General features: G+C 51.9%; 1 protein-coding gene across 7 annotated transcripts in view; it reads right to left on the bottom strand.

Annotated features, from left to right (window-relative positions):
• Window positions 1-14,554, bottom strand: part of Brpf3 (bromodomain and PHD finger containing 3) — a 45,439-nt gene that overhangs the window by 11,768 nt on the left and 19,117 nt on the right. For all 7 annotated transcript variants that reach the window (XM_076558392.1, XM_042266511.2, XM_076558394.1 and 4 more), the window contains exons 4-9: window positions 13,738-13,869; window positions 11,208-11,336; window positions 10,625-10,937; window positions 9,734-10,024; window positions 6,903-7,409; window positions 4,414-4,507 (exon numbers count right to left, since the gene is read on the bottom strand). In XM_076558392.1, coding sequence (XP_076414507.1) covers window positions 4,414-4,507; window positions 6,903-7,409; window positions 9,734-10,024; window positions 10,625-10,937; window positions 11,208-11,336; window positions 13,738-13,869 — 1,466 coding nt within the window. The remainder of the gene's footprint in view (window positions 1-4,413; window positions 4,508-6,902; window positions 7,410-9,733; window positions 10,025-10,624; window positions 10,938-11,207; window positions 11,337-13,737; window positions 13,870-14,554) is intronic.

Here is a 14,554-nt window from a genome sequence, read left to right as displayed (position 1 = left end):
CCCATCTCTAAAGGCGTGGCGCTACCAAGGGAAAGTCAGTGGCTGCGTCTCCTCGACGTGTGACCAGAAACCCAGTCCATCCTCGAGGAGACGGCCTCCCCTACACAGGGGAGCATTTCATTCAGACAGAAGGCCGTGGGGCTGGGAATGGTGGCACACGCCTTTAATCCCAGAGGCAGAAGCAGGTGGATCTCTGTGAGTTCCAGGCCAGCCTGGTCTACACTGTGAGACCCTGTCTCAAAAACCCCAAACCGTAAGAACACCACGCAGAGAGAAGGCCGTCATCACCCAGTCTCAACTCAGCCTCTCAGGGATAGTCCGGCCACAAGGAGGCCCCCTCACCTGTCCAAATCTGCACTCTGTGTTCCACACGCTTCATCTTCAGAAACCAATTTATTTCTGAGGTCCAAAAACTCGCCTCTTTTCTAACTGTGCTATAACAGGCACCTCTTCTCTCCAGAATTAGCAGAGACATTTTTAAATTGAAAAAGAGAAAGAAACCCACTTCTCACTTCAAATGGTTTGTGTGTGAAAGTCTTTCTTGGGTAGGATTTTTTTTTCTTTTTACCAACTAAAAAGGAGAGCAATTTCTTTCTTTAAACAAGGCTACAGCGGAGAGGTGAAGTCTGGTGGGTGAGACAGGTTAGTGGGGTTGAGTCCCCAGGCCCACATGGTGGAAGGGCACCAAGCAACCTCTACAGCTGTCCTCTGACCTCTACAGACATAGCAGCACACGTAAACACACACATAAAGGCAATGAAATACTTTCGGGGTTCCTTTCGTCTGTTTGGTTTTCGAGACCGGGTCTCTCTGTGTAGCTTTGGTGCCTGGCCTGGAACTCATTCTGTAGACTGGGCTGGCCTTGAACTCAGAGATCCACCTGCCTCTGCCTCCCCAGTGTTGGGATTAAAGGCAAGCGCCATGACCACCGCCACGGCCACCACCACCGCCACCACCACCGCCACCACCGCCACCGCCGCCACCACCCTATAATAAAATACTTTTTAATGCTCAATCTAGAGCTGAGAGCTTCTGGGCAAGAATTATGTGGCAGGGAACCCCCACCTCCATCAAACTTTAAAAAACCTTACTGCTGGGGTCTGGTGGCACATACTTTTAATCCCAGTACTAGGGAGGCGGAAGATGGAGCGCTGTGATTTTTGAGGCTACAGAGTGAGTTTCAAAGTAGATGAGCTACATAGTAAGACTCGGTCTCAAAAATACATAAAAATATTGCTGTTCTATAATTTTTCAACTAGAAAAATGGTTAAAAGACGAGTCAAGTTTCACAAAAAAGCCCAAATACTTAGAAGACCCTGGGATAAAATGCAGGAAGGGGTGGGAGCGGCTTTAGTGTGTTACTCAGTTTCACTGGGTCAGAGCTGAGTTGATGCTAAGGAAACTCAGCTTAACCAAAACCGTGACTCATTCCCGCAGTAAACGAAGCTGGCACCTGTTTGGGAAACAATACCAGCAATACCCAATTCGTGTGGAGGATCCAGTGCACTCACCCTGCAAAACTTGCCTACGGACCCGAGAGGCTGACGTGTAGATGGAAACGCTGGTGATGTCACTACAAGTCTCTCTAAGTTCACACCCTGAACCTGGAGATCTCTTAGGACACAGGAGAAAAAGCAGGGCAAGGCAGCTAAGAGATGAGGAAAGGCAAGGCCGGCTTGTCTCATCACCTCTGTGACGCTGACCAGTGACTGCCCAAGTGGTGCTGTGGAAAATCCACAAGTACACACACACACACACACACACACACACACACATACACACACACACAATGTACTCTGGGAATGGCTTTGTGTTTTCAGGTCTAGTATCACAGACCACGACTGTCATACCACAGAATGCCAGTACGGCAGGGAAGGCCTGGGAAACTAGGCTGCTGCAGCCGCACTGAGGCTTGCTTTGCAGACCCAGGCCAATGCGGTACAGCCAGTCTACAGTGACGTACGTATAATTTCCACCTACCTCCTCTACAAGATAAACTCTAGGGACTGACATGTACCTCAACAACATGACTCACACCATAGGTGTTGGATTACCAGCACTTGGAGGAATGACCCACAGAGGAGGAGCAGCTGGACTTGGTGGGGCCCGAATGTCATTCTAGCACTCAGGAGGTGGAGCGAGGGGGGTGAGGAGTCCAAGGGCCAGCCTCAGTCACGGTGCACTCCCAGTCTGAGTACATGAGACTGTCATGGAGTGCAAGAATGAATGGAAAGGTGCTCAGAAGACCACGGGAAAAGAGCAACCGTGGATGGAGCAAATGGGCAAGATGGGCTGCGGGTGGGTGGGTGACCAGTGCACGCCTTTAATCCCAGCCCTCGGGAGGCGGAGGCAGGCGGATCTCTGTGAGTCCCAGGACAGGCAGAGCTAAGATGAGAGACCCTGTCTCCAACAACAGACCAGAATAAGAAAAAGGTAACATGCCACCAGACCCCAGCAGTAAGGTTTTTTAAAGTTTGATGGAGGTGGGGGTTCCCTGCCACATAATTCTTGCCCAGAAGCTCTCAGCTCTAGATTGAGCATTAAAACTGCATGAAGAGCTATTTTAAAATCCCAGTGCCTCGGTGGCCTTGGTTCAGCTTTGGTTATCACTTCTTTTCCTTGTCTCATGAGACTGGAGAGGAGGGGAACTGGGATGGAGAGAACACTGGAGTCAGAACCCTTGGATCTCCAATTTTACTTACTTTCATTTTTTTTTAAAGGTGTGTGGGTGGGGGGGGTGCTGGCACGCACCCATGTGTGGGGAGGCCAGAGGGCAGCCTGTGTGGCTGGCTCTCTATTTCTACTGTGTGATCCTGGGGACTGAACTCACATCACAAAGGCAAGCATCACCTGAACCAGCAGGCTAGCCTGGCCTACTTCTTGTGACTCACAGTTGGGTAGCGTGCCTTTTGTGAGGGAGAACAGTACCCTTTCCACCTCAGCCAAGGACTGGAAGGGAAGCGACGGCTGACCTCACTCCTACCACCTCCAGGAAACTCAACTTCCAAGCACTACATATTTGCTTAGCTTTAGTGTTTTTTTTTGTTTGTTTGTTTGTTTTTTTAAGCAGGACTTTGCTATACAGCCCCGGCTGGTCTTGAGCTCATGATTCTCTTATCTCAGTTGCCTAAGGGTCAGGGTTACAGGTATGGGCCACCAGGCCTGGCTTAAGTATCTATCTTTGAAGGAAGCCAGGAACTCCAACCTGAGAGCAAGTAAGAAGCATTTTCTAACATCTTGAAATCTGTCTTCTCTAGCCCTGGTAAACTGTCTCTCTATTCCCATCAACTCTCTCTGTCTTTGGAGTCTTTGACAGACGGGGAGCGAGCATGGGCAATTTTGAGGTTTCATGGGGAGGAAACTCGAAGGAATTAAGGCAGGAAGCCAGTGTAACTGGAGGCCCACACAACTCCACCTGGGAGCTCAGCAGGTAAGCAAGTGTCGAGAGCACACATGCCAGTAAAGACTGCTCGGAAGCCTTCAGACACAGACCAGCCTTTAAGGGCTTTCCTAAACCAAGGATTCTCTCAGCAATCACCTCTCCCTGTGGCACCAAGGTCCTCTCATCCAAGCACCCCACTCTACCCAAAGTCTTGGAGAGCAGAAAACACAGGGCCATGAGCTCAGAAAACTCTTAGACTTAGGAGAAAGGTTCTGGGCTGAGAACTCCTTCCTTCGGGTTAAAAACAACAGAAGCCCATCCCATCTCAACAATGACGGGCAACCTGGAGCCTCCGAAAAAGGGGCCTTTAAAATTTCATGCTCGGTCATCCCTACACAATATCCCTGCAGAGGCACGGGTGTAGGTTGAGGGCTGGAAGCCACCTCGAGCTGTTTAGTTTGATCCTATTTCAAAAAAACCAAGGGTGAAATCCAGACAATGATATATGCCCACAATCTCAGCACCTAGGAGACCGAGGCAATAGAACTACACAGCAAGATCCCACATCAAGAGACAAAACCAGACCGAAAGAGGCTTGGGCTGTAACTTACTGGTAGCATGCCTGCCTTGCATGTGTGAGGTCCTGGGTTCAACCCTCAGCACCGCAGAACAGAAGCCAAAACAAACCAGAGGCCAACCCTATGAAACCCTAAGAGGCTTAGTCAAAACCACCTCGGCAAGGAGCAGAGTTATCCAGGGGTGTGTGTACCCGGGCATGTGAGTCTCCAACGGTAACTTCACTGAGCCCCAGGAGGTTGAGTCCCACTAACCTATCAACACTACTCTCTCTTAGAGCAGATCTAGACTCAAGGGTCAGCCCCTTTTCCTCAGGGCTCCCGGTTCCAAACTAGAGCCTGAGGAAACGGTAGCGGTCTCGAGAACCAAGTAAGAAGCCCCACCTGTCACTGCATGGGGAGGTAAGGAAAAGGTGGTCTCGGGGCTGCCCGAGCTTTGTGGGTAAGCATCCTTACCTGCCAGCTTCCAACGCCAGTCCTCCACTGAGACCCAAACTACATTCCGAGTCAGACCCGCTTTCGGTGTGTTTTCCGAAGCCGTTAGTCACGCCTGCCAAGGACACACAGAGTGAGCCCTGAGTGCAGAAGCCCCTTCCCTGACACATGCCTCAGAGGACTGGAGTGGGTGGGAGGCTGTGCCGCCCCTGGAAGGAATGCATCTTCGGTGGCAGTGAGCAGACTGTATTACCTGAGCAGCACACACCTGACTACTGAGGAAAAACCTAAGACTTGCCCACCCAGGCAAGCTCACAAGTCCCTGGATCTGCTCTAGTGTTGAACCTCAATTATCAGGGAGTTCCTGTGCCCCACGGAGCCACCGGCTCTGCTGATAAGCACTCCCAAGCCCTCCCCATCCCGGCTGGCAGCAGGAGCTTCCTTCTTCGGGTGTGACGGCAGAAACTAAGGCAGGATAAGGGCTCCGTGTCCACCACACCCGGAGATTATCTCAGAGCTGAGGAGAGCCGAAGAGAGTTGAAAGGCCAGGGCAGCCCAGATCACCGCAGAATGGAGCATCAGGGCCATGACTCCAGGCTGAGCGTGGCCCTTGCCTCTTGTGTAGCAGAGGATGCTGTTGGTATGACTCCTTTTGCAGCAAGGTGCCTCGGGTAGAGAGGGCTTTTTCATCATCCCAGGATCACCTAAGCATGAAGGCTTCCTTTTTTTTTTTTTTGACCTGTTGAGTCCTAACTCCAGAGTTCTACGCCTCTGACCATTGAACAGAGACTGAAAATGGATCGGCCCGATTTGGCAGCTGTGACAGACACCTCGGCTAGAAAATTGTGAGGCCAGCCACACTTGTGAGAGCAGGTGCCTGAGCCAAGATGTGGTTCTCCTAACCCGGCCCTCCCTCTAGTATGACGACCTCAATGTGTGTCACAGAACCCCACTGTGCCTGGCCTGTAAAGGTTCAGAGCCTGCTTTCTGAGCTCCAACTACGGTTGTGTACAGAAGTGTTCCTGAGTGCCAGCATGTGGGGGCTAGGAAGGGAAAGCTGATTTATCGTATCCCCAAGCAGTGGGGCTCCGGGTTGATGGGCCTGATGTAGGGACTAGCAGAGGCTTTCATTTTTAGTGCACTGTTCTCCGTGCCGTCTGGCTGAGACACAGAGCCGGAAGGATGACAAAAATGGCTCCTGTAGGCTGCTATCTGCTGCGTTCCAAATCTGCTCCAACCTTAGCCGGCGGGGAGGGACCACCAGTCCCACATCAGTAAGCCACAAACAGGCTCTGAGGGAACTTCCCTCCAGGCCACAGAGCCAATAGGAAGTCAGGGCCCGAACTTCAAGCTCCTGCCCTAATAGCCTAAACGTCTAGCCTACTACGGAGAAGCGTGGCCGACAGGAAGGGAAGAGAGGAAAAGCAAGTGCTGGCCCACAGTCCAAAGATACCACACAAAGGATGAGTGACAGGAGGAGTCAAAGTGAAGAGCGGCTGTCCCACCCCGCCAGGACCCAACTCACCCGCCTGGCACTTAAGGCCCGCCCCTGCGCCTTGGTTCCCGAGGCTGCAGTGAACACCCACTGAACTGTCCTAGAGAGAATGTCTTCCTCCTTGTCACATGCTCTGAAGGCAGGCCCTGGGCCCTTCCCACCAGCTACCCTCACCCTCAGGGCCGGCTCGGGTGCCCCCTGAAGACAAATCTCAACCCCAGGTCAAGTTCTCTGGATAGCTCTGGCAGTGTTACTCCACGCCCGACCCCTCGCTTTGGGCTCTGATCTCTCAGTGACTCAGAGGACCTCTCTACTTTCTCCTGGACCGGGACTCTCGCGGAGCTGAACTGGCCCTGCCGTATGACCCTCTCCCACCGGGGACCAGCTCGCCCGCGCTGGGCACGCGGTCAGGACTCCAGTGACTATGACCCGCTCTGCCACCTCCTCTCCCACCCACCTCTGCTGCAGCTGGCTCCTTTGCTGCTCTGGACACGCACGTGTGTTCCCACCCTCCAAGACATTTCATCTGTCCTCAGAACAGTCTGCCCCTCTTCACTCCTTCAAATCGTTTCCAAATGTCCCCTTCCCTGGCTGCTTGTCTCGTGCCCCTAGCACTCTCTGCCCTCTCCTCTGATGGATTGATGTGTGTTTTTTACCAAGTCTCTAATACAAGAAGAGCTCTCATTCGCCTTTAGTCTATTTCTTCTGGAAGAGATTTTCATGTTTTGTTCACTAATTTCCCTCCAGTGCCTAAGACAGTGTCTGATATAAATACCCCAAGAGCACACTGAAGTGAAGGTAAAAACCATTTTACCACGTGAAATCTTACATTCCCCTAAGGCCGGTGATCGTCCCATAGACAATCTGGCCCTCTGAAAACAACTGCTCTAAGCCTGTTTTCTCACAGAGGCCACCGGGGATGGCGGACGGGAAGAGGAGGAGGAGGAGGAGGAGGAGCCCCCCGGCGGGGCGGAGCAGGGAAGCGGGTGGGAAAAGAAGTCACAGGCAGGATCACCTGGCTCTTCCTCCTGCTGAGGGGACCTGGCCCCTTCACTGTCACTACAGCCCCTGCTCCTTGGCCGCTTTCTGGAACAGTGCTCGTCTTCCGTGCTGGCTGGAGAAGCAGGAGAGCCCACTGCACTGTGGTCCTCGCCATTCTCCAGGGTCCCGTCTGGACTCCTCGGCAGCTTAACCCCATTCTTGGCCTTCTTGAAGAGGACTGATGTTCGGCGGCCCACCCCACTGAGAGGGGTACCAGGAGGGCTGTCAGGGTTCACGGGAGACAGTCTGTCAATGCCATTGTCACTGAGCAAGCATCGCAAGGGCTCGCTCCCCAGCTGCAGGGCTGGTTTCTCCAAGAGCTCATCATCTTCCACCTTCCGGGACTTTAGGGACCGGCTTGAAGGCTTGCTGTCACTGATAGGTTTCAGGGTGGGGGGGTCTGGGGGGGATTCCTGTTCAGACAAGGATGGTGCAGGCCCGGTAGGCTCCAGGGTTGGTGGAGCAGGTAATTTGGAATCATCTGTTAGAGAAAAAGAGAACCTGCTTGAACATTCTAGCAACAGTCTGCTCCTACAAGCCAGATACTGACTCTGATGAGCAAGGACCAAAAGCATGAACTATTCCATGGCTTTGACACCTTTTAGACCTTAGATCAAAGCAAAAGTTAAAGGAGGGGTAAGCTCTGTTCACACTTAAAAGTTCTCAATCCTCGCTGTGTGTTAGAATCAACTGGAGAGATGGCTCAGTGGTTAAGAGCACTGGCTGTTCTTCCAGAGGACCCGGGTTCAATTCCCAGCACCCACATGGCAGCTCACAAACTACCTCCAGGAGACCCAATACCCTCATGCAGACATAGATGCACACAAAACATCAATGCACATAAAAATAAAAATCATTAAAAAGTAAAAGAAAGAAAGAAAGGAAAGAAGGAAGAATTTTAAGCCCAAGTTACACTCCAGACCAAACGAAGGCCAACCACAAAGGGAGGACGGACGTCCTATGAAGAGCTGACAAAGTGAGCCTAATCGTGTGTGCGGCAAACGCCATGCATGCGGCAAATGCCATGCATGCTTGAGAAAGCTGCCTCAGTCAATAGTTAGGGGACTGGAGGATCACACTTCTCACCTGACGTCAGCACTTTCTCACCTGTCCTCGGCTCTGCCTTGGGAGGGCACACAGCAGGCAGAAAAGGGGTTTGCAGACGTAGGGAACTCAGACCAAGTGCATTAACTCTGGGGTTCCCAGACAAGTCCGCCCTACTGGAACTTCGCTCCTAACCATAGCCCAGATCTCCCCATATGAACCTCTGTGACTTTCTCTTGAACCCTCTGGGGGACGCTCTGTCACTGTCACGAGTCAAGGAGTGGAATTCAGATGACATTCGGACTGCCATATGAAAGTTACAAGGAGTCACAATGGTCACGTAGCCTTCTGATGTCCCATGTGGCTTCTCCATCATGTCCCCAACCCACAATAAAACACGCCAATCTCTTCACTTTGAGCCTTCCCAAGTAAAGGTAACTCCATGTTTAGACTATGTGAGTGGCAGGCCTCTCCAGACCCTGGGCTCAGGGCAACGGCAGGCACCAGTAAGATAATTCTGTCCTCCCAAAGGGAAGGCACGGGAAACAGCTCAGTTCGTAAACAGCTCCAAATCACTAAGGTAGGGGACAGTTTAGAAAGCTTACCAGGTGACTCTAATACGTTGGTTGCAAATGTCATTTACACTTGAGAAAGCCACCTGCTTAAATCAATTAGACTTTTTTTTTTTTTTTTTGAGACAGGGTTTCTCTGTGTAGTTTTTGTGCCTGTCCTGGATCTCACTCTGTAGACCAGGCTGGCCTCGAACTCACAGAGATCCACCTGGTTCTGCCTCCCGAGTGCTGGGATTAAAGGCGTGCACCGCCACCGCCACCGCCACCGCCACCGCCACCGCCACCCATCTTCAATTAGGCTTTTTATAGTCTGAAACCTCTGCCTGGGATGGCCTACAGTCATGGCCACCTGGGATCAAAACCAAGAGTTAAGCTGGGCAGTGGTGGCCTTTAATCCCTGCACTCAGAGACAGAGGCAGGCAGATATCTGTGAGCTCAAGGACAGCCTACAGAGAGAAACCAACTAATCAACCAGCCGAACAGGCAAACAAAAACCCCAAGAGTCCAGGCCAGAAGAAGGGCCTTTACTTCCTTCTCACACCCTAGTCTAACCGTTCTCGGAGCTTCTCCAGAGTGGCAGAGTAAGCTGTACCATGCAGTGCCACTCTGTGAGGTGCAAAATTGCCTCATACTTAAATACTATGAAACTGCTGGGCTCCAGCACCCTATTCTCTATGACTCTCTGACAGCCCTGTCCCTAACCCTTCCAGAACCTCTGGGTCCCCTGGGAGCCCAGACCAATACAAGAGCCAACATCTACTCTGACAAATGAATTTTGTTCTCTATTGATTGCTAAGTATTTGGTTGTTGTTTTTTTTTTTTTTTAAGATTTATTTATTTATTATGCATAGTGTTCTGTCTGCATATACACCTGCAGGTCAGAAGAGGGTACCAGATCTCATTATGGATGGTTGTGAGCCACCATGGGGTTGCTGGGAATTGAACTCAGGACCTCTGGAAGAGCAGCCAGTGCTCTTTAACCTCTGAGCCATCTCTCCAGCCCCGATTGCTAAGTATTTGTAATAGCATCCCAAACGTGTTGTGAAGGGAGACCCCTTCCAAGGGCTTTGTTTACCTGCAGGGTCGCCCTATACTCGGAAGAGAATACTCTCAAGAAATGTTAGCCTTTTCCTCCTCCTGACCACCCTCCCACCCCAAAGCCTGCCCCCTGCCTGTGACCCACTCTCACCTCTGTCCCCATCGTCTTCTGGCTCTTCCGGCTGCTCCAGCACAGCTGCGTCCCCCCGAGGCCCTGCTGCCAGCTCCCCATTGGACACCGTCTTGGTCACTGACTGTGGTGGCGCTGGCTGTGCGAGCTTTTGCCGAAGGGCATTGATCTCCCTGCGGAGCATGCGGACCCGACGGGTGCGGGCCCCGCTGGACCGCATAGCGCTCACCAGGTCAAGTTTCTCCAGCAGCTCCTTCAGCTGTGCCTCTGGCGACAGGTGGGCCCGGTTCTCTGGGATGAGGATGTTATCCACTGCCAGGGAAAAGAGAGGACAGGGGAGGCTGAAGGATGTGCCCAGCGCAGAGCAAGAGAAATCTTCTGGATGGAAAACAAGGCCCTGGAGTGCCCAGGCCAGCGACTTCCAGCACCGACAGCGTGGGCCTTGGCCCCACAACACCACTGTCTAGGAACGATAGGTCGGTGGGGGGAACAACTACAGGAAGCAATTCAGTTTCGGCTGTGGCCAGACAGCAGACATGCAGCGGTGTAGCAATCCCCGGCCTGAGCGATTATGCAGCAAGCAGGGGCAGGCCAAGTGGTGTGGTGCTCACATCACAGGCACCCTACTTTCCGGCCCCCACCCCATGCACCAGTGCACACTCAGGGTGCAGGGGAGACTCCAGAGAGGCCTTGGCTTTGCAGCCAGCCAGCTATGCCTTTCCGACCTCTCAATAGGCACTCAGTGCACCGTTTAGGCCGCAGAATTATTCTATCCACACACTGAGCACACCCATGGGCTCCCAAGCACAGCTCTGCACCCCCCAAGGCCCACCCTGATCCTGGGCTTTCTGGGCCCCGTCCTCCTGCTGCTCTTCCTGGTCCTCCTCCTCCCTACCCGTCCAAGCTTCTCACCATCCTCCCAGGAGAATCGGTAAAAGTCTTCCAATTTGGGTGACTCGGGCAAGTGGGTGCCCCTCTCGGGATCATAGCCGATGTTCTCTGCCTGCCGACGGGCATGCCGCAGGATGGCCCCTCCCAGGTCCCGCAGGCGGACAGCTGCTCGGTGGAAAATTGTGTCTTTAGCATTATACTTCATGCAGTTGGTAACTATAAGGTTAAAGTCCTCCTCAAACTCCTCCAAGGTGTGGTACAGGTGAGATTCCAGCTTCCGCCTCATAGTAGAAAAATCCATTGGCTTGGATATGAATTCCAGGTAATCTGGAACCTAAACATATAAAACCTGTACAATTACAACAACTATTTACGAGCCACGCAGGCGCACCCTCACTGCTGCTCCTGACCTCCCAACTCTATTGTCGCCGTGTTACCCTCACCAAGAGCCGCGGGGCACGGTCCACCCAGACAACGGGCAAGTCTGCTAGCCTGCCAAGACACCACCCACCCTCAGTTCTGGATGCCCTGTGGCCCAACCTCTTCCTTGGCCTACTCAGAGGCGATTTCCAGAGCAGGCTTGCTGCTTGGAGGGGTGACTTGCCTCACTCAGGCTGACAGGTTCAGCAAAGATGTGTGCAGGGTCCTTCTCCTGCAGCAGGTCCAGAGTTGTCCTCAGCAGAACTGTGAATGGCATCAGCTCCAGCTCCATGGCAGCCTGCTGCACCCTGACCTGTAGTGAAATAAGGAATAACCAGAATACCTCAACAAAGACTCACTGAATCTTTAACCTGATTGTCAATCACGTGCCCCAAATCTCCACAAGGTATGAAGCTGCCCACCCCCATCCCCAGGATAAGACACCAACAGTGCTATGACTTGAATGTCTCCCAGAAGTTCACATGTCAGAATCTTAACTCCCAGTGCCTGAGGGTGGAGAGGTGCTGGCATCACGTGGGCTTCACCCTCAGGATGGATTCGGAATCCTGGGAGAGGGCTGTCTTAGGAGTAACGGTTGTATAGGCACACTCTCCCACGTGTGCTCTCCACCAAAACATGCTGTGGCATGGAGCCCTCTCACCAGCCTGTCACCATCCCCATACTTCCCAGCCTCCAGAATTAGGAGCTAAATCAACTTTTCTTTGTAAATGACCCAGTCTATGATAATCTATTATAGTGGCAGAGAATAGATTAGAACAAACAGCTACTTTATAAATGTTTTCTATGTATCAAGACCATACCAAAACTTACAGAAGTAATAACAATTGATTATAATAATTAACACTTTTATAATTCATGTTAGGTCCCAAGTAATGGCCTAAGCATTTTTAAAAGATTTATTTTTAGTTATGTGTATACGTCCTATGGGATGTATGTGTGCGGGGGGGGGGGGGGGGGGACACGGGGACGGGGGGGACGGGGACGACAGTCTGAGCACTTTATGTAACACTGAGTGTGCCAGGTAGGTACAGACAGACATTTCACAAAGAAGTGGAGACAGAGAGACCTGGCTCCAGGTCGTACAGCTAATGGGGCAAAGTTAGCATGGAGCTCCCTCCACTCAGCTTCTAGAGTGCTCCAGACCATTACGGCACACTGCTCTTCTCCCTGTACTACCTCAGTTAACGACACAGTAACTGTAGCAGAAATTAATACCCCCACTTTATAATTACTATGGTTGAATTACCATGAGTTACCTGGTTGGAAAGTAACAGAAAGCATCTGAGCCTGGGCCTTAGTCCAAGCACACTGATAAAACTCAATGTGAGCACATGTGTATCTCACAAGCACTGAGAGCTCTCGCCGAGAACACCTGTGTGGGCCCAGGTGACCAGGGAGCCCAGGCTTACCGCTCACGCAGCACCTGCAGTGGTACCCTGTACGATGATATTTTACATGTACGCCCTAACATGAAACACTACAAGGCCACAGCTGAGACTGACAAGCTCCTTCCTGCCTCTTGTCTACATCAACATAATCCTGCCTGCCTACCCAGAGCCAGGGCCGCCGCCGCCTCCTCCTCCTCCTCCTCCTCCTCCTCCTCCTCCTCCTCCTCCTCCTCCTCTCATTTTTTCTGAACCAGAGGCAGGAAGATAATCTCAGCTATAGGACCAAGCCTGGATACAAATTATAGTTTGACCTGTGGAGACCTTGAGGGAATCTCCCTGGCCACTCATGCTAAACACAGAGGGAGATGCCCAGGATGCAGAGTGGAACTCAAGCTGTTGGCCTAGGAAAGAAGGGCTTGTGCTTGAACTGAGTGGAAGGAGGAGGAGCAATTTTAACCCAGGCCTTGAAAGCACTCGAGTAACAGCTGCTATTCTTGGACTAGAGAGAACAGTTTGGGCTTGTCGTCCATTCAATTAATAATATTTGCTCTGTGCCATGTGCGGAGCACTCCAGCAGACACTCCAGCAGGGCAGAGTATCAGTACTACCATTAATAATAACAGCATACCACCTTGCCAGCCCTGATGATGCACCAGGCACTATTTTCAACTGTTTACATATATGAATTCATCTCTTTACGCTGTCGGCTCCGCCGTTATCTCTCTACTGAAGTCGAGGAAACAGAAGTATTCAGAGATGAAGCAGTTTGTTTACTGCTACAGAAATGGAAAGTAACAGAGCCAGGTTTAGACTCAGTCAGCCAACACACTCCTGCTCCTAAACCGCACGCTATACCACCGACCTTATCATTCCCTGTGGTCAGGGACTTATAGAACGTTCTTGAACTGAGGCTGGAAATTTTAAATGACTCCGAGTCCATAAATGCTTAAGGCCCAGGGAGAACCTCAGGCTGGAGGCTGTCATCTTGCAATGTCATGCAATGGCTCCAGAAGCTTTTCAAAACATCCAGGTCAATCTCCCTCCAAAAACTCCTAAATGAGAAACTCTAGTCATGGGCTCAGGTGTGAAGGACAAAGCTTAGGCTCCAGCCCAAATGAGTGGAACCACGAAATACAGAAGCCACCAGAAGCATCCCACCCAATACCAAGTGGGCAGACCACAGAGCCCACAGTGCTCAGCACGAGAGGGAAGACTGAATGCTGGCACCAGAGAGGTGGCCCCGAGTCCTCTGGGGCCACAGAGAGAAAGGGACTCCAGCGAGAGCCCGGCCAGGCCTCTGCTCACCTGCTCCCGCTTCAGCTTCTCCCGTTTGCGGATGAGCTCGATCAGCAGCCGGGCCCGCTCCAGATCGTGCCGGAGTTTCTGCCAGTACTTCAGCTCTTCCTTCACCGCGCTCGTCTTCTCGTCCTGCTCCCGCTGAGCAAGGCAAGAAGAAGGTGGGCGGTGGCCTCCTTCCTTCCCACAGTCCCCGCTTCAACATTCAGGACTCCTGACTCTTCCCAGACCAAGGGTGCTGAGAGTCCTTTCCCAACACCACCCGGGGCCTTTCCTCCGAGCTTCCCGGGGCTGGGATGCTTCCTGGGTGCTGAGCAAGAGCAAACAGTGAAGAGTAACCTGGGGTTGCTTCCCCAGCCCCAGAGACATGGCTGCTCAGCTATGGCCCTCAGAGCTGGAAAGAATTTCAGGAGAAAACTAGCAAGCAGGGGTTGAAAGAATCTCACTCTAGAGCTTTGCCTTGGCTAGAGAACAAAGTGAAGTTCTCACTAGTAGCTTGTGGTTTGAAAATACTTTGGGGGCTGGAGAGATGGCTCAGTGGTTAAGAGCATTAATTGCTCTTCCAGAGGTCCTGAGTTCAATTCCCAGCAACCACATGGTGGCTCACAGCCATCTATAAAGGGATCCGATGCCCTCTTTTGGCCTGCAGAAATACATGCAGGCAGAACACTGTATACATAATAAATAAATAAATAAATAAATAAATAAATAAGAAAATACTTTTGTAAAACAGCAAACATCAGTGAATACAGGGCTGGAAAGATGGCTCGGTGGTTAGGACCTGCAGAGGACCCATCTTAGATCAACCTGTAACTCTAGTTCCAGG

This window comes from Peromyscus maniculatus, chromosome 21 (assembly GCF_049852395.1).
Source record: "Peromyscus maniculatus bairdii isolate BWxNUB_F1_BW_parent chromosome 21, HU_Pman_BW_mat_3.1, whole genome shotgun sequence".
Lineage (NCBI taxonomy): Eukaryota > Metazoa > Chordata > Mammalia > Rodentia > Cricetidae > Peromyscus > Peromyscus maniculatus.
Note: the sequence above shows the minus strand (reverse complement) of the source record. Positions and strands in the feature narration are given on the sequence as shown.